Genomic DNA, 27,861 nt, shown 5'->3' with positions numbered 1-27,861 from the left:
GGCCACACGAGAGCTTTGGGTCTCCTGGAACTGGTCAGACATTCCCTGGCTTTGCCTTTTCCCCCCTCTCCATAAAACTAACATTCTGAATATATTTGCTCGTTTTCCACTGTCAATCTCCTTCCCTTAGAACAACGCGGGGATTTTGTTTTCTTCAGTGCATACACCCAGAGCCTAAAACAGTGCCTGGTACATAGATGGATTCTCTTTACTCCACCAAAACTGACTGATTGAATTAGGAAAAGCAAAAGCTTTCATTATTGAATTACACATTTTTCACCAAGTTCGTTATCAACAAGCACAGTTCTAGGCATTAGAATGACAGGTGAGTAAAGGAAAGAGCTGAATACGTCAGTGAGTTAAGTTCACAGCACATGTGTGAATGGTGGTGTTCCCTGTATCTGGTTTTTTTTTTTTTTCTTTTTCCCCCTCACTTCATAGCTCTGACTGGAGCTCACTATGTAGAGCAGACTTGGCTGAAACTCAAGCGATTCCCCCGCCTCTGCACCAGGAGTGCTGGGATTAAAGGCTTGTGTCCCTGGTCCACTCTGTGGCTACTTTTTGCTTGTTTTGATTCTTTTGAGTGACAGTGTTTCTCTGTGTAACAGCCCTATCTGTCCTGGAGTTCTCTCTGAAGACCAGACTGACCTCGAACTCACAGAGACCACCTGCTTCTGCCTCTCGAGTGCTGGGATTAAAGGCGTGCGCTGTGGCTACTTTTAAGATACACACTTCTCTACTTGGTAAAATTAGGGAGACTGCAAGATGTTGTGAGCCAAGAGGATTGTGCGCTCCACTGCTCATCAAACTTTAGGAGAAGCCTGACGCTCCATCGCTATAGAAGGGAAGCAGCTGGCCAGGTCTAGTGACGCACAGCTGTAATTCCCGCTGTTAGGTGGCAGAACCCGGAGGATGGCCGGATTTGAGGTCAGTGTGCTCCTTTGGAGGTGAATTCCAGGCAAAGAGGTGGGGCGGAGCCCATTGCAGGTGGATGCTGGGGGAGGAGCCAGAGCTGCTCCATTACGTCACAAGCTTCCTCCCGTGAGCCCTCGCTCTCAGCATTCCCGCGTTCTGCGGGGTAGGGGTTCATCATGGCTGCTTGCGGAGCTCAGGCATCTGCCTCCGTGAGTGCTGTTTGTGGGTTTCTCGTGGGTTTTCCGTTTTGTTTTTCCATCTTGTTCCGGATTTCCTTTTTTCCTGTACTCCTTCCGCCTACTGTCTGTGGCCGCGGCCCGGGATGCAGGAGCTTTTCAGGCGGTTTGTTCCACCGCCGTCTGAGCTCGGAACACTTCTCCGCCCATCCACTCTCGAAGGTTTACGCTCTGTGGGAAACTAGCAGCAGGTTGTGGGGCTATGTGTGTCTGCAGGAGCCCCTTGCAGTATCTGAATGGGAAAGGAGAAACATCCCGCTCCTGGGGTTCATGCAGGAGTAGCTAGGTGGGAAAGCATCGGACGAGCACCGTTACTAGGCAGCAGAACCGTGTTGATAAGCAAAAGTTAGAGCAGATGTCTTTTGAAAAACTAAATCCCATTGGGTGGAGGTGGAGGGGTCAGAAGGAATAGGGAACTGCCTTGGCAGTTGAGCAGGCACTTTCTTGGCCGTTGTTGGTGAAGCAGACCCCTGCACAGCAGGAGCCCCGGATTAGGCACAAGCCCCACCCAAACATCTGTTTTCGCCGAGAGATCCTTTTCTAAGGGGGAAAAAAAGTTAAAGTGGCTGCTTTCTGACTCAGGTAGAAAAACAACAGTAAATGACCTTCCAGGTGTAATTTTTTTAAAAAGCTTTTATTTTATGTGCATTGGTGTTTGCCTGCAGGTAAGTCTGTGTGAGAGTGTCTGATCTTGGAGTTAGAGACAGTTGTTAGCTGCCATGTGGGTGCTGGGATTTGAACACCGGTCCCTAACCGCTGAGCCATCTTTCCAACCCACAGGTGTAATTTTTAAGAGGAGAAGTCTGTGTTAGAATGGTCTAGAATAGGGTGGTAAAGGAGATGGAGTACGAGGGACAAGGGGAAGGGGACAAGCGAAAGAGAGCATGGGTATTTGTCCCAGAGGGACAAAGGACTGCCTCTGGATAGAAAGGAGACAGTCGTGGCCCATAGGCAAATGGCGATTTATAAAGGTAAAATGGAAAACCCTGTGTTAGAATGAGATGTTTAATTTTAATTGGACATGTTCATTAGGTGAGCCAAAAGGGCTTCTGGATTACTGGATTTCAACACTGCAATAGCTGGGCATTGGTAGTCAGCCTCAGGAGGAGGAAGTGGCCAAATAAGGGAATTGACCTTGGGAGCTAGCTTCAGGGAGTAATCTTACAGTTTTTTTAGCAAGGCAGAGGGACTGAGGGAGAAGGGCAAGACCTGCCAGAGCCACAAGCTCAAGTGGGCTAGTGTCCCTGCAGTTGGTGGGAGTTTTAGGACGCTGTCATGTTAGCACCATGTAACCCCGGTGCTTGCTATGTGATTCAGTAGGGTAGCCTGGATAAGGCTCGGCCTCCACCGTGTTGTGCAAACTTGTGGGCCTTTTGGTCTGTTTGTTTGGATAGAGGAGTAATGGATGAGATTTGGATTTTACTTTACTGAAGTCGTAGTCTGGAGGGTTGAGGTTATAGAGTGTGGTTGAAATGCAGAGGCAGTGGTGGCTTCATCCATGGTAGCAGTGTTGGGGTGCCAGAGGTGAAGAAGTACAAGAGGGGTGCACGCCTTGAATCCCAGCCTGCAGAGGCAGGGCCATCTCTGTGAGTTCAAGGTCAGTCTTTGTAGGGAGTTCACTGACAGCCAGTAGAGAAGCCCTGTCTCAGCCAACAAAGAGTAAGACAATAGAATCTCGGGAACCTACTACTGTGAAAGATAAGGAATGAGTTAGGGAGTGGCCAGGGATTCAAGCTAGAACAGCTAGCTGCCTGCTTGGTTACGTGCATAGCTTTAGTGCTGGAGAGGCTGTGAAGAGGGCGTGTGTGTGTGTGTGTGTGTGTGTGTGTGTGTGTGTGTGTGTGTGTGTTAATAGACTGTGCTGGGCAGAGTGATAATACCAGGTCTCAGCATTCAAGCTGAAGTAGAGATCTGAGAGCAAGTCACCTTTCAAAGGCTGTTCAAGGCAGGCAGTCCAGCCGGGTGTGCTGGTGCAGCCTTTAGTCCCAGCAGTTGGGACAGGCCTGGTCTACACAGGAAATTCCAGGGCAGCAGGGCTACATAATGAGACTCTGTTTCAAAAATAACAAAAAGGCAGGCAACTGAAGTCTTTGAGGGCAAAATGTATAGTGTTAAGTTTAGATAGCTCATTCGAAATACAGGCCTGTGCTTCATTGGATTCAATAAATGCCTTTGGTTTGCCTTGAATAAACAACAGCAAAAAACAAAGTCTTCCTTATGTAACAAAGGCTGGCTTCAAAACTCACTCTGTAGCCCAGGCTGGCCTTGAATTTGATGTCCTTGCTCAGCTATCTAAGGATTATGGGATTATGGACACACACACACACACACACACACACACACACCAGCTTGTGTGCAATTGCACCACCCCAACCCAGCCCACAGGACCTCATGCATGCTGATTGAGTGCTCCACCACTGAACCGCATGCCCCTCTCTGTGTGGGGGGCATATGTACCAAAGCCAACAGTTCAGAGGATGATTGTGTGGAGTCGTTCCTCTCACCTTCATGCGGGTTTCAGAGTTCCAACTCTGGTGATCAGGTTTGCACTCCACCTGTCTTTCCTGCGAAGCCATCTCACTGATTCATTCATTATTATCATTTTCTTATGAAATGAACTCCAGAAGGTCTCTCCCAGACTTTCAGTTAGCTCTGCAGGAGTTACCTCCTCCTTACCATCAGAGTCCTGTTCTTGGAGATCCAGGTCAAGAAACTGATGCCTTTTTTTGGATGGAGGTTTCGGGATTGGGAGAGGGGGCAGAGTCTCTCTACTTAGCCGTGGCTGTCTTGCAGCTTACTCTATAAACCAGGCTGGCCTCAAACTGACAGAGATCACCTGCCTTTACCTCCCGAGTGCTGTTTTTTTTTTCAAGTTTAGCCAGGTAGTAGTGGCACATGCTTTTAATCCCAGCAGAGGAAGGGGGATCTCTGTCAGTTTGAGGACAGTCAAGGCTGTAACACAGAGGAAGCCCTGCCTCAAATAAACAAACAGACAAACAAACAAATAAATAAATAAAGGGGCTACCAAGATGGCTAGGTGGTTATGAGCACTGACTGCTCTTCCAGAGGATCCGAGTTCAATTCCCAGCACCCGCGTGGCAGCTAACAACTGTAACTCTAAGATCTAACACCCTCACACAGATATGCATGCAGGCAAAACACCAATGCACATAAAAATACATTTTAAAAAAACAAGAAAAATGAGTATATAAATAAGTAAAACCAAACTTGATTTTCACTTTGAGACATCAACATCAGAGAACTAGTAACCAAACCTGAAAATACTGTACTTGTGGGCTTTGAAGATGTTGGTCAGGTCTCTCTGGATAATGGATTAGTTCACTGTCTGAGCCTCTGAGAATGAAGGCAAAGCAGGAGGACTGTCCACAAGGATGGCGAAGTCATTTAGAGTGTTGACAGTGGTTCTCCAAGGCACTGAAGATGTACTGAATGTGGGATGCTGAGTGCATTGACTGTGGAGGACCAGAGCTGGAGCTGTGATGGCAGAGCTAGCCGGACACAGAACAGCGTCAGCTCGAGTCGGTTACAGCTTGTATATATTTAGTTTTTAGAGAGTCAGGTACCTATGCTTGATGAAAAAAGGAGAATAATTAAAAATTATACTCCTGCAGGGCAGTGGTGCACACCTTTAATTCCAGCACTTAGGAGGCAGATCTCTGAGTTTGAGGTCATCCTGGTTTACAGATCTAGTTCCAGGGCTACATAGGGAAACCCTGTCTTGAAAAACAACACATACATACACACACACACACATGTTCCGAATACAAGCATGATGGTAACAAATGCATGCCTGTAGTCCCAGCACTTAGGAAGTAGAGGCAGGAGATCTTTGTGTGCTCAACACCAGTTTGGTCTATCAATTGGGTTATAGGTCAATCAGGGCTACATAGCAAGACCTTGTCTCTAAATAAATTAATTAATTAAAAATAAATAGGGGCTGGAGAGATGGCTCAGCGGTTAAGAGCACTGACTGTTCCAGAGGACCCAGCTTCAGTTCCTGGCACCTACTGTTTCATACCCACATACCCATCCTTAATTCCAGTTCTGGGAGATGGGATAGATACCAGGCATGCATGGAGGTAAAACATCTATACATGCAAAATAAATATATATATTTGATGTAAGTAAATAAATTACCCTTTGCATATGTCCTATATGAACTCTGTAACAGCCCAAGGGCTGTCCTGGAACTTACTCTATAGACCAGGCTGGCCTTGTATTTCCAGAGATCCACCTGCCTCTGTCTCCCGAGGGCTGGGAGTGCTCCCGAGGCATCTTTATTTTCTATTAGACACATTCACATATTAAGAGCAGTAATCTGGGTTTTTTTCTAGACTTAAAATTTTTTTCATGCAATATATTTTGATCTTACTCTTTTCCCCTCTGTCAGCTCCTGGATACTACCCACTCCACTTCATATTGTCACTCTCTTTCCTGGAAAAATATAAAGACACAAATTCAAACTAAAGTAAATAAAAAAGGAAACAGACAGACAGAAAGCACAGTCTGTTTTGTACTGGGCAGCCCGCCCAGAGCACAGAGCCTGCCATAGAGTGCTTACCTTACCCAGTGCCACTCCCCTGGAGAAAGCATTTTCCCTCTCCCTTCAGGTATCAGTTGCAAATAGCTTCTTGGTTAGGTGTGGGATTTCTTTGTCCACTTCCCCTTTTCCTTGCTGGAGTTTTGTCTGGCTTGAAATCATACAGGTCCTGTACATGCCTGGTCTCTGAGATCATATGAGCATCAAGCCTTTTTTTTTTTTTTAACTTTATATTTAAGTAAAGGTTTTTCCTTTTTGTTTTTCCTGAGAAAGGATTTCTCTGTGTAACCTTGATTGTCCTGGAACTCGCTCTGTAGAACAGGCTGTCTTTGAATACAGAGATCTGTCTACCTCTACCTCCTTAGTGCTAGGATCTAAGCTATGGATTTTTGAAAAGAATTTTTGTCCTTTTGACTTTTTAGCTTACTGACTTAGAACCAGACTCCATGTAAGATGAGATAACCCTAAACATGGGGCCAGTGCTATGTAATAGGCATGTATGCAAGGTACAATGGAAGCTCCGTGGTCAGAGTGGCAGTTGACCTGGGATGGCCAGAGGGTGGGTCACAGAGAGATCTTTCCTTTCTTCTTTCCTTCTTCCTTCCTTTCTGCATTTTTGTTTTTGTTTTGTTTTGAGGAGTGTGGGTTTCGAGACAATTTCTCTGTGTTGCTTTGGAGCCTATCCTGGAACTAATTCTTGTAGACTAGGCTGGCCTTGAACTCACAGAGATCCGCCTGCCTCTGCCTCCCAAGTGCTGGGATTAAAGGCCTGCACCACTACCATTCAGCTCTTTTTCTTTTCTTTCTTTCTTTTTTTTTTTTGTTTGCTTATTTTGCCTGTATGTCTGTCTGTGTACCATGTGTGTACAGAGTCCACAGAGGCCAGCCGAGGGCATTGAAGCTCCTGAATCTGGATTACAGACAGTTGTGAGCTGCCTTGTGGGTTCTGGGAATTGAACTTGGTCCTCTGGAAGACTTAACCATCTCTCTAGCCAGCCCCTAGGAGTCTGTATTTCAAGTGGGCATATTAAGGATCAGTAGAGGAGGCGAAATGAAAGCTAAGTGGCCACCTGCTTGACTCTGGACTTAGAGCAAGCACTCTCCACAGAATTCTGCTTTCAGTCTTGGACTAACTTTTAAAACTTCTCCAGGTTCTAAATGTTTGACTTTTGATAATGTGGATTTATTTGTTTGTTTTTTTGTTTGCTTATTTGAGGATGAATTTCTCTGTGTAACCACCTAGCCATCCTGAAACTCTGTAGACCAGGCTGACGTTGAACTCACAGAGATCCTCCTGTCTCTGCCTCTCAAGTGCTGGTGTACACTGCTATCACCTGATGATTTATTCTATGTCTTTATTCTCCAAAACTCTGTTGGTGGGCAGGATGGTTGTGAAGATGTTTTGACTAGATTCACTTTCCTTAGGAGCAAGCCTGGCTTGAGTCTGCCCAGACCTTCATCCAAGCGACCCTTGTTCCAGCTGGCCAGGAGCCTAACAAGCAGTTGACTCTGTCAGTAATTGATTGTGTGAAGAAGACATGGCTGTCCCAGAGGGAGAATCAGGATTTTACACTGCCCCTGAGTTACAGGTAGGGTGAGGTGGGGCTGGGTGGGTGGTTGAAGTAGGAATGTGTGGAAAGGAAGGTAATCTAAACACACCCCACACCCTCATCTGCAGAATTTTCCTCTTCTCCGTTGTCCCCCCCCCCCCCCCGTTTTCTAACTTGGCTTAGGCTGTGTTTATAGAGCAGGAGAGGAAGAAGGAGGCAATTTAGCTGATGTGAAGTATGCAGCAGTACCCATATGGCTATGTACCTAAAACCCATCTTACCTTAAAAGGCTCCTCACATTTTGCCATATTTACTTTTCTCTTTTTTGTAAGATGTAAAGGAAAAGGTTTAGTGAGGTCTCCCAAGTCTATTTTGATCTGATTCTCCCTTTAGAAGTAATCACCAAGTTGAAGGGAGATGCTGATGGTAGTCTCAGTGTCTGTTTATGCATTGTTCTCAGTGGAAGTGTACCTGCTTATTCACATAACAGCATACCTCTAGATCCGTTTCCATTCATTTCTTTTTTTTTAAACTAAATTTTGTCTGCATGTATGTTGGTGCATCACATGTATGCTTGGTAACCATGGAGGCCAGAAGAGGAAATCAGATGCCCTGTGACTGGGGTTACACATAGTTGTGAGCCACTGTGTGGATGCTGGGAATTGAAACTAGGTCCTCTAGAAAAACAAACGGTGCTTTTTTTCTTTGCTTTGTTTTGCTTTTCATGACAGGTTTGAGTTTCTCTGTGTAGCTCTGACTGTCCTGGAACTCACTCTGTAGACCAGGTTGGCCTGGAACTCAAAGATCCCTGTCTATGCCTCCTGAATGCTGGTATTAAAGGTGTGCACCCCCACTGCCTGGCTGTAGACAGTGCTCTTAACTGCTGAGCCACTGCCCCTGCTTCCGCCACTCTTTATGGAATCTTGAGTGTTCTCTACGCACACTTATTTCCTTAGGCTGTTCCGCAGTCTGCTTCATGTCCCTTGAGCCCTTGTTATAGAACTATTTGTTACAGGCTTTCTTTCCATTCCTCTTAGGGGCATTGCCCAACCTTTATGCCTAAACCCCGCCCTTAATCTGATAGGCTCTTCTTTAGTCAAACATCTCCCAGGCCAACTTCCGGCTATTAGATGTTTGTCAAGGCTGAGAGTATTTTAGATGTAACTGATTTGCAGAGCTGTTTTCTTTACTTTCCAGCTTTGTTTCGGTACAGAATCTTCAGACCCAGCAGTCTCTCCCGTGCTGCAGTCACTTGTCCTGGAGCAGTAATGCTTACCGTACTTGGTCCCAAGGAGCTGGGTCAGGGGGCAGTGTCCTGCCCCGGCAGCAGTTATTGCTTTTAGGGACACTAATAGACCTATCTGGGGATTTGGAGCAAGAGTGCAGGAGTGGAGGCCTGTACGTGAGAGATAACACCGGACTCTTGGACTGTGAGGTGAGCTGAAGGGGGACCAGCATCCAGGAGAGCGGAAGGGGCACCAGCAGCCAGGAGAGCTGAAGGGGGACCAGCATCCAGGAGAGCGGAAGGGGCACCAGCAGCCAGGAGAGCTGAAGGGGGACCAGCATCCAGGAGAGCTGAAGGAACCAGTATCCAGGAGAGCGGAAGGGGCACCAGCAGCCAGGAGAGCTGAAGGGGGACCAGCATTCAGGAGAGCGGAAGGGGCACCAGCAGCCAGGAGAGCGGAAGGGGCACCAGCAGCCAGGAGAGCTGAAGGGGGACCAGCATCCAGGAGAGCGGAAGGGGGACCAGCATCCAGGAGAGCTGAAGGAACCAGCATCCAGGAGAGCTGAAGGGGGGCCAGCATCCAGGAGAGCGGAAGGGGGACCAGCATCCAGGAGAGCTGAAGGAACCAGCATCCAGGAGAGCTGAAGGGGGACCAGCATCCAGGAGAGCTGAAGGGGGGCCAGCATCCAGGAGAGCTGAAGGGGGACCAGCATCCAGGAGAGCTGAAGGAACCAGTATCCAGGAGAGCGGAAGGGGCACCAGCAGCCAGGAGAGCTGAAGGGGCACCAGCAGCCAGGAGAGCGGAAGGGGGACCAGCATCCAGGAGAGCGGAAGGGGCACCAGCAGCCAGGAGAGCGGAAGGGGCACCAGCAGCCAGGAGAGCGGAAGGGGGACCAGCATCCAGGAGAGCGGAAGGGGACCAGCATCCAGGAGAGCTGAAGGAACCAGCATCCAGGAGAGCTGAAGGGGGACCAGCATCCAGGAGAGCTGAAGGAACCAGCATCCAGGAGAGCTGAAGGAGGACCAGCATCCAGGAGAGCTGAAGGGGGACCAGCATCCAGGAGAGCTGAAGGGGGACCAGCATCCAGGAGAGCTGAAGGGGGACCAGCATCCAGGAGAGCTGAAGGAACCAGTATCCAGGAGAGCGGAAGGGGCACCAGCAGCCAAGAGAGCTGAAGGGGGACCAGCATCCAGGAGAGCTGAAGGGACCAGCAGCCAGGAGAGCTGAAGGGACCAGCATCCAGGAGAGCTGAAGGAACCAGCATCCAGGAGAGCTGAAGGGGGACCAGCATCCAGGAGAGCGGAAGGGGGACCAGCAGCCAGGAGAGCTGAAGGGACCAGCATCCAGGAGAGCGGAAGGGGGACCAGCATCCAGGAGAGCGGAAGGGACCAGCATCCAGGAGAGCTGAAGGAGGACCAGCATCCAGGAGAGCTGAAGGGGGACCAGCATCCAGGAGAGCTGAAGGGGGACCAGCATCCAGGAGAGCTGAAGGGGGACCAGCATCCAGGAGAGCTGAAGGAACCAGTATCCAGGAGAGCGGAAGGGGCACCAGCAGCCAAGAGAGCTGAAGGGGGACCAGCATCCAGGAGAGCTGAAGGGACCAGCAGCCAGGAGAGCTGAAGGGACCAGCATCCAGGAGAGCTGAAGGAACCAGCATCCAGGAGAGCTGAAGGGGGACCAGCATCCAGGAGAGCGGAAGGGGGACCAGCAGCCAGGAGAGCTGAAGGGACCAGCATCCAGGAGAGCGGAAGGGGGACCAGCATCCAGGAGAGCGGAAGGGACCAGCAGCCAGGAGAGCGGAAGGGGTCAGCAGCCAGGATGAGCAGTAGTGGTAGATGAGGTGTGTGCCAAGGTCCTGGCTAACCTGTGACTTTAATCTTTTCTAGCTTATAGATCTAGACCTGTCTTGGTTGGGCCACCTCTTCCTGTTCCCGAGTTGGAGTTACCTCCCTCCTGCCAAGAACTCCATGGGGGAGGGGCACTTGGAGCTATGGGGTGCGCCTGTGCCAGTCTTTCCTTTGACCATCAGTCCTGGCCCTCTCACGCCTATCCCTGTCCTCTACCCAGCAAAGGCATCCTGCCTGCTCAGATACAGGTAATTATCCACTATAGGGGAAGGAGGGAACGTTGTGAAACTGGGAGGAGGACGGTACTTCGTGGGGAAAAAGACGTTTTGACAGTAACATAGATGAAACAAGGGAATGGTGGAGTTTTGAATGTCAAGAAAGTCAGGAGGAAGGCTCTGAGCTGGTTGTGGCTCACTTCTATAGTCCCAGCATTCGGGACATTGAAACGGGAAGACTGTGTAGTTTACATAGTGAGTTCCAGGTCAGTCCGGGCTACATTGAAAGTCCCTTTCTCAAAAGATGGGGAAAAAGATGGCTCAGTGATTAAGAGCACTGTGTACTCTTTCGGAGGACCTGGATTTGATTCCTGGCACCCTCATGGTCCACAACCATCTGTATTTCCAGTTCCCTCGTTTGGTCTCCCTGTGTGCCAAGCATGCATGTGGTACATAGACATACATGCAGAGAAAGCATTTAGACACATAAAGTAAGATGATTTTTTATTTTTGGAGATAGGGTATCCGATTGGCCTGTAAGTTAGGCTGGCTGGCCACTTAGCCTCACCTGTCTCCATCTTCCACCGTAGGGATTATGCCAAAACACTGGGGTGTTTTGTTTTCTTTCCAATACATGGCTTCTCTGTTTAGCTGTCCTAGCTATCTTGGAACTCATTCTGTAGACCATGCTGGCATCGAACTCAGAGAGATCCACCTGCTTCTGGAATTAAAAGCTTCTGGAATTAAAAGCATGTGCCAATACCACCTGGCCACTGTTTTAAAGTTGGTTCTAGGAATAGAACTTATGCTTAGAAGTTAGACAGGTGCTGTCTCTCTGGTCCCCAAAAGGATTCTCCCATTATAACGTACAGTGACACAGAGGTCGGAGAACATACTGTGGGAGATGATTCTTTTTCTGCCATGTTGTTTCCAGAGATCCAAATGTAGACGTCATCCTTGGCAGAAGCACCTTTGCCAGTAGAGCCATGTCTGACTCCCAAAGAAGTATACCTTGTCTGAGGGCATGAAGAGTGGGAAAGATTTCAGATAATAGCTTTGAATTATGGGCATTTTACATTACAAGGGGATTGTTCTTTACAGTGGAAGGGAAGACTTGTATGGAGGAAAAAGAGAAATGACAATGTGTTTTTTTTTTCTTCTCTTTCCTTAGAAAGAAGCACAAAGTAAAGGAGCCAAATCTGGCCGGGAAACTGGTCCGTCTGAGTGCTTTGGTGGTAACTCAGAACAGAAGATACTTCATCATGACCCTTGGTGAATTATCCCAAGCTGACAGCCAAGCTGGCAGCCAGGTGTCCATCATTGTACAGGTGAGAAGCAGGGGAAGGGTGGGCATATGGGAGCAGAGGAGTGTTAGAGCACAAGAACAGCGTAGGGGGAGCACACGGCACAGGGAGTGAGCCAGATGCAGAAGGACAGACACACATTTTCTTTCTGTTTTCTTTTTTCTTTTTTGGTTTATCAAGACAGGGTCTCTCTGTAACTTTGGAGCCTGTCCTGAAACTAGCTCTTATAGACCAGGCTGGCCTCGAGCTCAGAGATCCACCTGCCTCTGCCTCCCAAATGCTCAGTTTAAAGGCTTGTGCCACCACTAATGCCCGGATCAAGCCTCATGTTTCTTATGTTAGTGTCTGGTTTTATACATATAATACTAAAGTAGGAACTGTGGAAGAAGGAGGGAGTCTAAAGGCAGGAAAAGAAAGGATGATGAGAGGGAAAAAAGACAGCTAAGGCAATGGCTTAGGAAAGGACTTTCCCTACATGCATGAGTTTGATCAGCCTGTAAGAAGCTGGCCACAGTTGCGTGGCCTGTGATCCCAGAGACAGTGAAATGGGAAGTAGAGGTGGGCAGAGAGTCCTGGAGCCTGCTAGCTAGCTAGCCTAGCCTTTTGTGGACGTTCCAGGCCAGCGAGAGACCTGCTTACAAGGCAGGAGACTTTCTGAGAAATGATGCCTAAGATTGGTGGGCTGTTTTTGGTTTTTTGAGACAGGGTCTCTCTGTGTAGCTCTGGCTGTCCTGGAACTCACTTTGTAGACCAGGCTGGGCTTGAACTCAGAGATCTGCCTGCCTCTGCCTCCTGAGTGTTGGAATTAAAGGCATACGCCACAACCACCCAGCTCTAAGATTGTTTTTGATGTCCACATGAATAGACATAGGTACATCTGCCCACATGTGCACCTACACACACACAAGAAAGATGGATGCCGGATGTGGGGCTCATGCTTTTAATCTGTACATTTGAGAGCCAGAGGTAGGCAGATCACTGTGAGTTCAAGGACAGCCTCATCTACATAGCAAGTTCCAGGGTTTCAGAACATCTAAGGCTACAAAGTAAGACCTTGTCTTAAAAAAAAAATAAATAAATAAAATGGAGAGACACTAAAGAGATGGCTCAATAGCATGGCTTGTCTTCCAGAGGATCTTACTTTGGTTTCCAGAACCCACATGACACCTCACAACAGTTTATAATTCCAGTTCCAAAAGATCCAGCTTGAACACTGCGTGCAAATGGTACATAGATGTGCACGCATGTAAAACACTCATACAAACAAAATTGAAATAAATAAATTTTTTAAAAGAATGATAGAGCTGGGTGATAGTGGTGCACACCTTTAATCCCAGCACTCGGGAGGCAGAGGCAGGTGGATCTCTGTGAGTTCGAGGCCAGCCTGGTCTACAGAGTGAGTTCCAGGACTGGCTCCATAGCTGCTGAGAAACCCTATCTTGAAACCACTTCCTCAAAAAAAGGAGTGAAGATGGATGCTAAAAAGAAATCCCATACTAGCTCAGAACTGAGTGTAATAAAGGGTTGTTTACTTAGGTTGACTCACAGGTCACAGTCCTCTGCTCTGACGGGGAACAACCACCAAATCCAGCAGCCTGAAGAGAGGGAGCTGTGCTTTACATTGGCGTTTACAGTATAAGAGGCCACGCCCAAGTGGGCGGGGAACTTAAAGGCTACTGGCTGAAGGATTTCCTACAGCATCTCCCCCTCTTGTTTAAATAAGAGAGTTCTAAGCCTAATACAAAATTATATACAATAAGAACAAATATCAAGCTTAAAAATTAGAATTACAACCAGCATAAACAATATCAAGCAAGAAACGTGATAAATGTTTCAATAATTATCCTAAGGAGTCTACGTTTTATATTATAAATAACTTGGCCAAGTCATGAGAGGAAAGTAACTATCTAGTCAGAGGTGCTGGGTGGTGGTCCCACACACCTTTATTCCCAGCATGTAAGCGGCAGAGGTAGTGAATCTCTGAGCTTGAAACCAACCTGGTCTATAGAGTGAGTTCCAGGATAGCTAAGGCTACACAGAGAAACCCTGTCTTGAGTAACTAAAGAAAGAGGCTAGAGAGACAGCTTAGTGGGTCAAGTGCTTTCTGCATAAGGACTTTAGTTGAGATCCCAGCTCCATGGAAAGAGCTAGATGTGGCAGCATGCCTCCTTAGCCCCAGTGCTGTGAAGTGAAGACGGGCAGAAGCCAGACTAGCCGGGTCCTGAGCTCTGAGGTTTGGAGAGAGATTCTGTTTCAAAAAATAAGATTGAAGGGTTATAGAGAAGGCTCAGCAGTTAAGAGCACTTGTTGCTCTTGCAGAGGACCTGGATTCAGTTCCAGGTCATCTAGTGCCCTCTTCTGAGCTCCACAGGCTTGTGGTGCTTCTGCGTGCAAGATAGATAGATAGATAGATAGATAGATAGATAGATAGATAGATAGATAGATAGATAGATAGATTTTTTAAAGAAAAGTGATTGCCGGGCGGTGGTGGCGCACGCCTTTAATCCCAGCACTCGGGAGGCAGAGGCAGGCGAATCCCTGTGAGTTCGAGGCCAGCCTGGTCTACAAGAGCTAGTTCCAGGACAGGCACCAAAAACTACAGAGAAACCCTGTCTCGAAAAACCAAAAAAAAAAAAAAGAAAAAAGAAAAGTGATTGAAGAAGACATTCTGACATCAGCTTCTGACCTCCACATGCACTTGAGCAGATGAGCACACCTGTACACATACAATACATATATACATACATACACATATGTGTACATACAAAAAGACAAGTTTTTTGTGTCTCTTATATGGAATCTAGATCTGTTTGTTGAGACGGGGTCTAATGCAGCTTTGAACTTTTGATCTTACTGGCTTCATCTCCCGTGTCTGGAATTCTGACAGGCCTGTCACCCTGCTAGGTAATAGATACACAGGACATAAGCGTAGAAGGGAGACCACCTGGGAGAGGAAGGATAGCACGGGGAGGAGTGAGGGAACACAAGGGAGGCTCATGAGAAGAAGAATGCAAGCCACATCCTGTTACACATGTGTGAAAATGTTCCAACAATATTTTATATGCTTACCAAAAACATGCAGACCGAACACTGTATACATAACAAAAATAAATAAATCTTTAAAAAATGCTAAATAAATGTGAAGAAATCTATCTCTCAGTATCACAGAAGATGGTTCCTGAAGATGCTTAATATATTAAAAAAAAACTGCTTAGAGGAATGGGTGACATGATTCATTGGGAAAAGACACTTCAGGCTGCCAAAGCCTGAAGACTTGAGTTTGATCCCAGGACTCAGGTGGTGGAAGGAGAGAACCAATTCCTGCAAGTTGTTCTCTGACCTCCACACGTGCACTTGTGTACACACACATATTAAAAAAAAATGTAAATGGGGTATGGTGATGCACATCTTTATTTCCAGCACTCCGGTGCCAGCCTGGTCTGCAGTGCGAGTCACAAGACAGCGAGGGCTACACTGAGAAACTCTGTCTCAAAAGACAAAAGTCAAGCATAGTATCTAGGCCTCAGGAAGGAGAAATGGGAGGATTTCTCCAGCCTCAGCTACAAGCAAGTTTGTAAACAGCAACCAAACCACAGTCCAGAAAAATAATGCTCTGGAGTCAGATGTGATTGCTCAGATCTGTAATCCTAGCACTTGGGAAACTGATGCGGGAATATGGTCATGAATTTTGGGCCCGCCTGTGCTGCAGAGTGTGGCCTGTCTCAAAACCAAAACAAAAAATCATCTAAAACCTCCAGTAAGACTGGAATCTCCCTGAAGCTCTCACCCTGCTCTGCAGTCTGAAGAAACTGAAGTGCAGTTCAGATGTTTCTCCCTGGACACACCGTAGCATAGGAATGAACCGACTTTGCTGGTCATTAGACGTTTTTCTAATTGTCTAAGTGTTCCAAATATAGTGTTAAAAACACAAAATGCCAGGCAACGCAGCAATATAATGGAAAATTACAAATAGGTTACTTATGAGTGGTGTAGTCTGCAGGTGCCACAACAGACCCTCTAGAGCTTACTTTGTGGGACATCTGCCATGAGGTAGTTAAACTTGTAAAATATAGACAAGTTTTGGATCTAAGTTAATTTTAATGGCTCTATTGAGGTTTGAATCTGGGACTTTGTGTTCAGGAGGCAACTGGTTTACCTCTAAGTTGGGGATACAGCTGTGTTCTTTTTTTTATTATTATGTATACAATGTTCCTCCTGCCTGTACACCTGCACACCAGAAGAGGGCACCAGATCTCATTATAGATGGTTGTGAGTCACCATGTGGTTGCTGGGAATTGAACTCAGGACCTCTGAAAGAACAGCCATCTCTCTAGCCCCAAAGAACTTTTCAAGACAAGGTTTCTCTGTAGGTCTGGTAGACCAGGCTGACCTCAAACTCACAAAAATTCGCCTGCCTCTGCCTCCTGAGTGCTGAGATTAAAGGCGTGCGCCACCACCGCCCACCTGCTCTTTTTATTTAAAGTTGGAGACAGAGTCCAAGTTGCATGGTCTGGCCTTGAGTTCTTCTTGTGGCCCAGATGGGCTTTGATTGAGCATCCCTACCTGAAATCTGAAAAGCTCAGACATCTGAAACTGGCTGGGTCATGTATAATAGACTGAAGTTAAAACAGGCATATTAAAATGTTGCATAAGATTTCTGCCTCCGTATTTAAGGTGTATATGAGACAAATGAATTTCATGTTTAGAATTGGGTTCTGTCTACAAGATATCTTATATATGCAGATACTCTAGAATCTCAAAAAATCTGGAGTATTTCTGGTTGTATTTCAGATAAGAGATACCAGCCTTAGGGCTAGAGAAATGGTTCAGTGGCTAAGAACCATATTGCTCTTGAAGAAGATCTGAGTGCACAGCACCTTCATTGGGTGCATCACCTGTACCTGGAACTCCAGCCCCGGGAGGAGCTGAGGCCTCTATCCTCCATGGGCATAGTTTGATAATAATTTTTTAAAAGTCTGAAAAAGGGGCAGGTGGGATGGGCTTGTATACCTCTCAGGACCTCCAGTCCCACCCTTGTTCATAGATCTCATCCTCCCTTTTTCTTTCCACATTACAAAGACTGGACTTGCAGCTCAGTGGTAGAATACCAGCCTCGCATGCACGAATTCCTGGGTTTGATTCCCCAGGATGATAAAAGAAAAAAAATAAACAAGATTTTGTTAAATATGTATTTTTTTGGTACATGGTCATATGTGAGTCTATTACTGCTCAGGTTTTTGTCTTCCATGTGATTTGAAGCATGTTAAAGAGGAAAGAGGAACTTGTTATTTAGCATCTCTCTCCATCCTGGAGTCATAGATACTCAGCTCATTAATGAAATAAGTGTTTGACTTGTATGCTCTGGGATGAGAGAGAATATATTGAAAAGAACATAATTTTCTTGATGGAATTTTTTATCAATTTTGAGCAAAATTTTAGGATGGTTTGAATCTTGGTGAAAAGGTTAAGAAATGTGTGGCATTTCCTGTTCCCATGGAGGGAGAAGTCTTTAAGGTTCAGTGGCTTGAAATATTGAGAGTTCAACACTAGTCTTGGTTACACAGTGAGTTTGAAGCCAGCCTGGGCTGTAGGAGACCTTATCTGAAACAAAACTACAGCAACAGCCAAACAAGCAAGCAGAGGGTGGAGAGGTGAGAGGAGACTCGAGATCTTTGGAGTCAAACTGTGCTGGGAAGGGCCTTTGGCAGAAGAACAGCATTGGGGGCAGGATGCTTCTCATGTGTAATGTTGCCTCCCTCTGCCTAAGCCAGATTCCTGCCCAGATGGTGTGGCACAGAGTCCTTCGGCCTGATAGGGCCTATGTGCTGACAAAATTGCGAGTTACCAAGACCCGAGGTCACCGTTACTATATTTGGACAACCATTCCATCTTCGGATCTGATACCACTGAGACCAGATTCTGTGCAAGAGCTGGAGCTGGATGTACCGTTCTTGGGAGCTGACCTTACACCGCTGCCCCAGCCCACCAGCTCCAGAGACAGCAGGGCGCAGGACGGTCATGTCCGCGATTCCAAAGTCTTACATTATTCGGTGAGCGAAAGGAACTGATCCTAGAGATTGTGGCTTAGGAAATGTGAGCCTCCAAAGAAGAAAATAGTGGCCAACTGAACTTGTGTCTCCTGGACAGGGAACAGTCACCCGTGTGTTGAATGAGTCTGCCAGCCTCTACATTCTAGATGGTCTGCTGATTCTCTGCCTCGCATACCAGCAGATCCATGGCCTCAGGCGGGTGATTCGACCAGGGGTCCGTCTGGAGGTATGTCAGACAGCGCAGAGACCCTCAGTTCGTGGGACATGATGAGTGACCTCAGAGAGATGAGATTTATAATGAGATAGGCAACGGGGACATGAGCTTCTCTTGGAACCTACGGTGTGGAAACAGTAGCAGCCTCCGCATGAGGTTAAGTTGGGTTCTTACTTCTGCTCTTCTTGGTTTAGTTTTTTGCTTGTTTGTTTGTATAAAGATTTACTTTTAGTTTTTAATTGTGTATATTTGTATGTGTGGGGATAGGGTTAGTATTTGTACATGAATACAGTTTCCTGCAGAGGCCAGAGAGGGTCATCAAATCCCCTGGAGTGGAAGTTTAGGTGGTTTTGAGTCTTCTGTAGTGGGTACTAGGAACTGAACTTGTTTTTTTGCAAGAATAGTACTTTCTTTTAACTGCTGAGCCATCTCTCCAGCTCTTGGGTAGTTTTTTGTTTGTTTGTTTATTTTTTGTTTGTTTGTTTGTTTTGAGTCCAGGTCTCACTATGTTGCTGGCTGACCTGAACCTTCACTGTGTAAAACAAGCTGGCTGGAACCTCACAGAGACCCGCCTGCCTCTGCTCTGGAATGCTAGAATACGTGTGCTCTTTTTGTTTTGTTTTTTGAGACAGGGTTTCTCTGTGTAGTCCTGTCTGTCCTGGAACTCACTCTGTAGACCAAGCTGGCCTTGAACTCAGAGATCTGCCTGTTTCTGCCTCCTAAGTGCTGGGATTATGCCTCCACCCATGGGCATAATGCCCTTTATTTAGGTTTTGGTAACTCAGGTTGGCCTCGAGCTTCTGTGTAGCCAAAGATGGCCTTTTATCTTCTAGTCTCTTGCTTCTGCCCCGCAAGTGCTAGGGTTCACAGGTGTGTACCACACAGTTTGCCTCTGCTTTTCTGTTCTGCAGCTCCGAGATGTTCATCTCCTCCAAGCAGTGGGTGAAGGAACAAGACCCGTTCTAGCACTTTGTCTCCATGGTACCGTTCTCCTTCAAAGCTTCTCTTGTCTTAAACCGGAGACTTTGCCATCCTTCAAAGTTCATGGTGCCTCCTTGTATGAGCAACTCGTGTGGGAATGTCAGTTAGGGCTTCCCTTATACTTATGGGCTACCAAGGCGCTGAAGGAGCTGGCCGACAAGTGAGGAGGATGGAGATTGGGTGGAGTGGGGGAGGATCCTGGAAGGGACAGATCTTGGGGAGATGACTGTCCTTCTCTCCCTGGCCAAGGCTCTGTCCCTTGGTGTTGAGACACCAGCAGTTCCTGAAGCACTCGTCTCCTGGGAACCCCAGCTTGGCGCTGCAGCTCCTGGCTCCCTCCTGGGATGCTCTGATTCCCCCTGGCGGCCCCATTCGGCATGCACACAGTGAGGTCCTGGAAGAGCCACATAACTGCCCCCATCAGAAAGTGAGAATGTGGGGGAAAGATGGACAACAGCACTAACAATGGAGGATGCCCGGCACAGGGGACACGGTCTGATTATTACTTTCTCCCCTACAGTATGCCCCGCTGCAGACTCCCTACTCTTTCCCGACTTTATTCGCCCTGACAAAGGAAGGGCAGCATAGGGCTTGGGCTTCCTTTGACCCAAAGGCCCTTCTGCCTCTCTCAGAAGCTGCCTACCTAACCAGCTGCCAACTGAATCGCCACCTAGCCTGGTCCTGGCTCTGCCTGCCGTCCTCTGTGTTCCAGCCAGCACAGGTAAGGGAGTTCTAGACGGTTCATTGCCACTCCCTTGTTCAGGTCACTTGTTTTTGTTGTTTGGGTTTTGTCATTCGACTGTGCTGGCTTTCTAGTTAGACTGCAGTGTCTGTTCTTGCCCTCACCAGTTTGTCCCTTTTACAGCAGCCGGGAAGAATGGAACCAGTCATAGCTTGGGTTAGGTGTGGTGCTGCACGCCTTCAGTCCTAGTACTTAGAAAGGGAGAGATGAGCGGATGAGTTAGGCCAGCCTAGACTACATAGTGAGACCCGTCTCAAACAACAACAAACAAAACCCTCCACTTAAGGTCACACAGCTTACACAGTTTCAGACTAGCCAGAGTTGAACAGTGAGACCCTGCTTCAAAACAAAAGCAGAGTCAGCGAGATGGCTAGGGGAAAGGTGACCTGAGTGTGATCCCCAGAATCTACACGGTGAAAAAGAACTGACTCCCTCAAGTTTCCCTCTGACCTCCACAGAAATTAAATGACACCCCCAATACGTGTAATAAAACAACCCCCTAAACTACAGCTCGGAATATAGAATTCTGGTGAGTTTTGTTACTGCTTTTTTTTCCTCCCTGTAGCAGTCTCGCTGTGTAGCCCAGGCTAGCCTTAAACTCCCAGAGCTCTTCCTGCCTCAGCTTCCTGATTACTGGGACTGGTAGTGTATACCACCATGCTCAACTGTGCGAGTTAGTTCTTACTCCTACACAAAGAGTGCTTGTCTTTGTTACCACTAACTTTTAAAACAGCACATGACACATGGTAGATGCTCAGTGGAATTATTTTATTTTTATCTTAAGACAAGATCTCACTGTGAACCCTGGATGGCCTGGAACTCATAATATGGACAACCTCAAACTTGGAACAGTGAAGGCAGAAGTCACAAAATAATCCCACACTAGTTCAGAATTATGAATAATAAAGGGCTATTTAGTAGGGGAAACTTACAGATCACTGTCCTAGATAACAGTCCACTGCACCAACGGGGAACAAGAACAAAGTCTAGCAGCCTGAAGCAAGAGGCTTTATAGCTGTGCTTACAGTATAAGAGATCATGCCCAGGTGGGCTGTTATCTTAAAGGCTCCTGGCTGACTGAGCAGAATGTGCTCCCACAGCAAAACAGCCCTTCTGCCTCTGCCTTCCAAGGACTGGACTTGTACCCAGCCCTCTCTGTTTCTTTAATAACTATTTAATAGCTCGGCCTTTCTTCTCCTGCAGGTTCTCCTTGGGGTGCTGGTGGCTTCATCTCAGAAAGGTTGTCTGCAGCTTCGGGACCTAAAAGCTTCATTGCCCTGCATGGCCTTGACTGAGACTTCGCAGCCCCTCACTGACCCAAAGCTCATAGGTGTGAAATTGAGAGATGAAAAGGTGGTGGTGGGGTGGACTTGATGGGGACAGGGAGCCAGGAGGAGGCATCTGTTGAGGTTTGTTGCTGATGTTAGTCATCCGCCTGGGATTGATGGGAGAGCAAAGGATCCAAAACTACAACTCCCAGCATCCTTCTTTCTCACATGACTGCTAAACATTCACCTTCCTGTTTCTACATTCATAATTTGGAAGAACACTGGTCTTATTTGACTTGTTGGGTTTCATAAAGAGGAAATTAGCCTGGTAGCACACACCTTTAATCCCAGCAGAAGCCAGTGGATCTCTGAGTTCGAAGTCAGCCTGATCTACACAGCAAGTTCCCGGACAGCCCTAAATAATAGAAACTGTCTCAAAAAACAAACAAGCAAAATAGGGAAACCCTACAGGGGAAAATTTGTTAGATTCAGAAAAAGGCTTGTTAGAGGTTTGGGGGAAGAATAACGAAGGCCTTTTTAGTCCATGGATTCGGGCAGGATTGTACATGGTTTCTGTTAGGGGCTGAGATGATTGGGTGTGGACTTCACTTCAAAAGAGGGCATTGGCTTGGGCTGTAATGGACACGGAACACAGACAGACATGCCAGCTTCTCTGTCTCACTGCTTCCTCATAGTTCTTTTCTTGCTGAGACAAAAACCTTTCTTCATCTAGGCTGTCTGGTGCGGGTGGAGAAGTTCCAGCTGGTGGTAGAGAGAGAAGTCAGGAGCAGCTTCCCTTCCTGGAAGGAGCTGGACAAGCCAGACTTCATCCAAAAGAAGCAGGCCAGGTCAGCCCTCAAATGGTGCTGGTCCTCCTGGGTCTGAGGGGAAGAAAAAACTTGGTATGTGGGGACTTGGGGTCCAAATCACTCAGTCCCTGCTCCATAAACGGTCTGTCTCTTCCCACAGAGTTTATATCCAGTTCTTCTTGTCTGACGCTCTGATCCTGCCTTTACCCAGACCCACTGATTTAGAGCCACCTCAGACAGACCCCTCCTGCCCAGAGGGACCCCATGGGGGACAGAGCCGACTATTCTTGCTTTCCCACAAGGAGGCCCTCATGAAACGTAATTTTTGTGTCCTTCCGGGAGCCGGCTCACAGCCTCCAAAGCCTGCCCTGAGCTTCTGTGTGTCAGGAACTTGGCTTTGTGGCACACAGAGGAAGGAGCGGTCTGGATGGGGCCCACCTCAGTCTCTTGGAATTGAAAACAAGGATCAGAAGGTAATCTGGGACTCCAGGTACCAGGGCCTGAGCTCACATGCCCTAGGTTCCACACTGGGGGTTCAGTGCTGTGTTATCCTTCCTCACAGGTCTCCCTCATCTTCCTTGGCTCCTCAGTTAGATGGTTTCCATTCTTGTACCCAAACCAAGTCTACCGCCTCGTGGCTCCCGGCCCCCCAGTGAGTGCTTTCTTCCCTCTTACAAGAAAGCTGGTTGGGCTGGAGTCTGGAGCAGGCATGCTATGTGGGTTCTCAAGGTTTCCTGGAAGAGAGTGAATTTAGAGGGGCAGAATCATTGTTGGGATCCTTTCCTTCACCAGACTCCAGGATGAGCCAGGATTGGAGGACCTAGGGAGCTTTCTTCTGGCCTAGCTCCAGGATGAGCCGGGGTTGGAGGACCTGGGGTGCTTTCTTTTGGCCTAGGAACTGAAGGCACAGAGGCAATTATTTTCTTGTTTCCTAGCAGACAGCAGCGTTGTTTGAGACAGAGGGTCCATCTGGCACATCTCAGCGTCCTCTGGAGCTGGCTGGCATACAGTCCTGCCTCACTGTCCAGGACGAGTGGACCCTGGAACTTGGGAGCTCTCAGGACATACCTAATGTGCTGGAGGTCACCAGAGCACTGCCTGAGTCCTCGCTGACCCACCTGCTGAGTGGCAAGTAAATGTCATGCATCACCTCTGGTTCTTTGGGCCACGCTTTCTTCTGTGCTAGCTAAGGAACAGTCTACGCCTTTCTTCTGTGTAGTCTGGCCTATAGAGGGATGATGTCGCCAGGAAAGGAAGGTTCTATTTCAGGCTACCTCTTCTGGAATTTCACCTTCCTGTGGATGTCCCACCCCCACCCCCACCCCCACAAAGCCATGCTGGTCTTGAAGTTGCAGCTGAAGATGACGTTTGCTTCCTGCCATTACCCCTAAATGTTGTTACCATTCACCCAGTCAAGCAAATATCCTCACAGTTAAGGAAAAACTTTAGCAATCAAAGGAAACAAGCATAAGAAACTAGAAGGAAGATGAAAATGTGGAGGACCTTTGTTTAAGGTGACATATAGTTGATCGATGAACACGGGAATGTGGTGTTTCATAGAAGCTTTTGTAGGTAGCTCCAAGTGCAAATGAAAAAGCTGTTTCCTATGTGAAGAAAAATTCTACTGGATTGTGTATAATTTTTATGAGACTGGTTTTTATTACTAAAAGTGAATATGAGCCAGGCATGGTGGTGTACATGTTTAATCCAAGCACTTGGAAGGCAGAGGTAGGCAGATCTCTGTGAGTTTGAGGCCAGCCTGGGCTATGCAAAGAGTTTGGGCCATCCAAGTCTAAGTGGTAAGACGTTGTCCCAGAAACAGAGTTGGGGGCGGAGAGTGAATATGGAGGGCTGGAGAATGACTTAGTGGCTCAGACTGGCTGCTTTTCCAGACGACTTGGGTTTGATTTTCAGCACCTACACGGCATCTCACAACTGTCTGTACCTCCAGTTTCCGGGGATCTGGCATCTTATGGCTTCTGAGGGTCTTGGTGCACAGATAGGTGCAGGAAAAACACCCATGCACATAAACTAAAAGTTAAAGAATGTATGTAGACTGGGAGCTGGGAGGTGGTGCATTCCTACAATCCTAGTACTCAGCCCCAAGGCAGTGTGGCTGTCAGTCTTAAAAGAGATTGTGTCCAAGACAAGAGGAGGATTGTCTGTGATTTTTTTGAGATTGATCTTTAGTCTTAGAAGTGAAAGTAGACTGGAATTGTTTGTGAGGTGGCACACACCCTTAATCCCTGCACTCGAGGATCCCTGAGTTCAAAGGACAAGAGCAAGTTCCAGGACAGCCAGGGCTACACAGACAACCCTGTCTTAAAAAATAAAAAAGGAAGAGGGAGCAGGAAGGAAGACAAGGAGAAAGCTAAGGCAGTACACATGTGTAGCCATTGTGCTTGGGGGCCTGAGGCTGGAGAAGTGCTGAAGATTTGAAACCACCTAGCAAGACCACATCTCAAGAATTGAAACAGAAGGGTAGTAGTCAAAATGAATGTTTCCTAGGAATTTGCATCTTCAGGAAGGGGCTTGAGCCCCAAAGCATAAGACTAAACAACGGACTAGCTGGGACTCTAAGGTCTGAATGCAGGGAGGTTTGGAGGCCTCTGGGAAGGCCTCTGTCTCTAATGTGATAGATTTGTTTTGTTTTTCAAGACAGGGTTTCTCTGTGCAGCCTTGATTGTCCTGGAACTCACAGAGATCCTCCTGTCTCTGCCTCCTGAGTGCTGGGATTAAAGGCGTGGGCCACTGCTGCCTGGCAGACTTTTTTTTGTTTTCTTTTAAAGTTAGGTAGATTGATCTCTATTACATGCCTGTTTTTCTCAAATGCCCTTTGACTGTGAACGGAAGACTTTCTAGACCCTCGTATATGATATTCTAGCAGATAAGATGCTCCTTCCCTGTCTTGTGAGCTGAGTTCTCAGTTGTATGTGTCCTCACGTATTTCTTTCTTTTTTCAGCTTCTCCAATTCCTTGGTGTCTTTCTCAGCTGAAATTTTGTCACGGATCCTATGTGAACCACCTCTGGCCTTTCGCCGGATAAAGCCTGGTAATATCCTTGTTGCCGGGAGAAGATTCGAATTAGAGCAATGGGACCTTTGTAGTCCTGCCTGATCCACTAGCCACCCTTCCGTCTATCTGTAGAGAATGCTGGGGCTGTTAAAGCGGGCGTGAAGCTAACAGTAGCTCTAGAAATGGATGGCTGTGACTATCCCCCTCACCTGGACATATATATCGAGGAGCCACACTTGCCTCCCCAAATGGGACTCCTTCCAGGAGCCCGAGTCCACTTTAGCCAGCTGGAGAAAAAGATTTCCAGGTGAAGACCCGTGTTGTATGGCCGTATCTTCTCTGCTTCCTCACGTCCTGTTGACACTCACTCCCCAACTAACTGTGCTACAAGGACACCTTTTCTTTGCTATTACTATTTTGTTTTGTTTTAGGACAGGGTCTCACTATGTAGTCCTGGCTGTTCTGCAACTTCCTGTGTAGCCCAGGCTAGCCTCACATTTATCACCATCCTTCTGCCTCTGCCTGTCTCCTAAATTCTGGGAATACTGTGTCCAGCTTCACTGTAACTTTGGTTGCTAGTCAGCTGTCTTCCTGTTTGCCGCTGTGGTAGAGCTGAAGGCGTCCTAGAAGTAAGAGAGAGCCAAGCCTGTGATGCGAGGCGAGGCGAGGCGAGGCGTGACCTCAGCTCACCTCTGGCCCCAGCCTGTTTGCTCTCTGTGAGTCATTATTCTCTTACCTGCAGATCCAACACTGTTTACTGTTGTTTCCGGCCGTCCACTTCCGTGCAGGTCCTGAGCTTCCCTCCGGAGACCAAAGTCAGGTCAGTGTTTAGGCTCTGGCCTCTAGATGTCCCTGCTGCACTTGACATTCCACTCACGGGTCTGGTTCCCGTCTGCCACAGGTGTAGTCTTCTAGTTTTCTTTGATTATGGTAGAGTTTTGTGTTTGTTTGTTTACAGGGCAGGGTTTCACTACAGAGCCCTGGCTGTCCAGGGACTGACTCAGTAGACCAGGGCTGCCCTTGAACTCAGAGATCTGCCTGCCTCCCCAGTGCTGGGATTAAAGGTGTGTGCCACCGCCATCAGTTTAGTAGGGTATTTTTGATTCAGAAGGATTTCGTATGCTTCAGATAGGAGGAAAAAAAAAATGCCCAAGGCCTCTCAGTTTACCCAGAAAAGCTTGAGGTTCTAAGCTCTCCAAGACTTTTCCATCTGACATGCAGGCATGTCTTTCTTGACTGATATCTTGGTCAAGCCTGAGAAATAATTGATGGCTCTTGGAGATGAGGAACCAGAGTGTGGCAAGGTCTGTGGGCTTCCAGGAGTGAGCTCACTGCTGTCCTTGTCTGTATCCTTAGGATTGTCAAGTCCAGTTAGACTCACCTTACTTTTGAGACTCCTTCCCTTGCTTTAGGCTCTTTGACATGATTCACTATGTTGCCTGAGACAGGTTTTCACTTTGTAGCCTTGCCTGGCCTTGAACTCAGAGAGATCCACCTGCCTCTGCTTCCCAAGTGCTGGGATTAAAGTTGTGTGTTTCCATGTCTGGGTAACAATGAAATTTCGATGAGGCTAAATCCCTGTGCTGGGGTTGTGGGTACGTTACTATACCCAGCTTCTCTGCTGGGGTTGTAGGTACCGATTACTATACCCAGCTTCTCTGCTGGGGTTGTAGGTACCAGTTACTATGCCCAGCTTCTATGCTGGGGTTGTAGGTCCATGTTACTGTGCCTGGCTTCTCTGCTGGGGTTGTAGGTACCAGTAAGTAAGCCCAGCTTCTCTGCTGGGGTTGTAGGTACCAGTAAGTAAGCCCAGCTTCTCTGCTGGGGTTGTAGGTGCATGTTACTGTGCCTGGCTTCTTTGCCTGCCTCTTGACTCATTTCTCTCTCTCCCTAGGGCTCCCCTGCCCCATATCTACCTGTCTGAACTTCTCCAAGGTGGCCAGGGCCAGGTGCCATTTCAGGCCACTACGTCTTGCCATATTGTTCTTGTCTTGAGCCTTCAGATCCTGTGGGTGTGTGCTCATTGCACCAGCATCTCTCCCCAGGTATTGTGAGAAAACAGGTTGAGTTGGGTGGGAAGTGGCAGAGGCTGTCATCAGATCAAGAGGACTTTACAACTGTGCTTTGTTTTGTTTATCCCAGGGGAGGTGTAGTCGGCAGGACCACAATTGTCCAGCTCAGGCAGCTATAAGCCAGGCCAATATCAGGTGGGTACCATGCCACACTGGTTACTTCCTAGGTCTGCAACGTGTGATGTCTGCAGTAGCATGATTTTTGTTTGATGGACAGACCAGTTGGATTACATAGCAAGACCCTGTCTCATTCTCCTACCCCCAATATGCAGAATATATATTATATATAATTAGATTATACATTATACGTGTATATATGTTATGTGTATATATAATTTTTTAAATGAGTGAATGAAGGTACAGTGAGCTAAATAGTGGAAGCATTGTGTCTAGAGATCTGTTGGATCTGGGGATTGTCCATGTGGGTTTGCTCTTGGAGTGTTGCTTCCCCCTTCTCTAGGCTCTTGGTGGAAGATGGCACTGCAGAAGCCACAGTGACCTGTAGGAATCATCACGTGGCAGCAGCACTAGGGCTGAGTCCAAGTGAATGGACCTCGATTCTAGAATGTGCAAGGGGGCCAGGGAGAGTGGCCTTGCAATTTAAAGGCTCTGGAGCCCAGACAGAGGTAAGAAGTGTTCAGATAGATGTCCAGGTTACTGAGGTTTTGGTAGATGGTTGGGAACTTGGGCTCCAACTAACCCCGAGTTTCCCTTTCTAGTCTGAACCCTTGGCCCTGTTCCTCCGGACCCTTTGTGACAGCCCCTCTGTCCTCCGACCTGTTACGCTTTCATTTGCACTTGAGAAGAGGCCCTCTGATATCACTCCGCAAGGTGGGGACAGATGGAAGATGGATGG

At 47.6% G+C, this 27,861-nt stretch overlaps 1 protein-coding gene across 4 annotated transcripts in view; it reads left to right on the top strand.

Moving 5' to 3' along the window:
- Nucleotides 1–1,026: 1,026 nt before the first annotated feature.
- The window catches only part of Ctc1 (CST telomere replication complex component 1), a 27,321-nt gene continuing 486 nt past the window's right edge, over nucleotides 1,027–27,861 (top strand). For 2 of the 4 annotated variants that reach the window (XM_048448335.3, XM_048448333.3), the window contains exons 1-22: nucleotides 1,027–1,124; nucleotides 7,138–7,301; nucleotides 8,460–8,697; nucleotides 10,375–10,583; nucleotides 11,722–11,878; nucleotides 17,626–17,904; nucleotides 18,002–18,130; nucleotides 19,030–19,259; nucleotides 19,349–19,526; nucleotides 19,620–19,820; nucleotides 21,045–21,171; nucleotides 21,843–21,957; nucleotides 22,079–22,391; nucleotides 22,481–22,570; nucleotides 22,854–23,050; nucleotides 24,882–24,970; nucleotides 25,066–25,240; nucleotides 25,676–25,753; nucleotides 26,828–26,978; nucleotides 27,076–27,140; nucleotides 27,466–27,631; nucleotides 27,725–27,836. In XM_048448335.3, coding sequence (XP_048304292.2) covers nucleotides 1,092–1,124; nucleotides 7,138–7,301; nucleotides 8,460–8,697; nucleotides 10,375–10,583; nucleotides 11,722–11,878; nucleotides 17,626–17,904; nucleotides 18,002–18,130; nucleotides 19,030–19,259; nucleotides 19,349–19,526; nucleotides 19,620–19,820; nucleotides 21,045–21,171; nucleotides 21,843–21,957; nucleotides 22,079–22,391; nucleotides 22,481–22,570; nucleotides 22,854–23,050; nucleotides 24,882–24,970; nucleotides 25,066–25,240; nucleotides 25,676–25,753; nucleotides 26,828–26,978; nucleotides 27,076–27,140; nucleotides 27,466–27,631; nucleotides 27,725–27,836 — 3,496 coding nt within the window. In that variant the 5' untranslated portion in view covers nucleotides 1,027–1,091. The remainder of the gene's footprint in view (nucleotides 1,125–7,137; nucleotides 7,302–8,459; nucleotides 8,698–10,374; nucleotides 10,584–11,721; nucleotides 11,879–17,625; nucleotides 17,905–18,001; nucleotides 18,131–19,029; nucleotides 19,260–19,348; nucleotides 19,527–19,619; nucleotides 19,821–21,044; nucleotides 21,172–21,842; nucleotides 21,958–22,078; nucleotides 22,392–22,480; nucleotides 22,571–22,853; nucleotides 23,051–24,881; nucleotides 24,971–25,065; nucleotides 25,241–25,675; nucleotides 25,754–26,827; nucleotides 26,979–27,075; nucleotides 27,141–27,465; nucleotides 27,632–27,724; nucleotides 27,837–27,861) is intronic. The other 2 variants (XM_048448334.3, XM_085695136.2) reach the window with 2 other exon arrangements.

The sequence above is a fragment of the Myodes glareolus genome, chromosome 9, assembly GCF_982192425.1.
Source record: "Myodes glareolus chromosome 9, mMyoGla1.1, whole genome shotgun sequence".
In the NCBI taxonomy this organism is placed as follows: Eukaryota; Metazoa; Chordata; class Mammalia; order Rodentia; family Cricetidae; genus Myodes; species Myodes glareolus.
The sequence above is the reverse complement of the archived record's forward strand: the minus strand, read 5'-3'. Positions and strand labels throughout refer to the sequence as shown.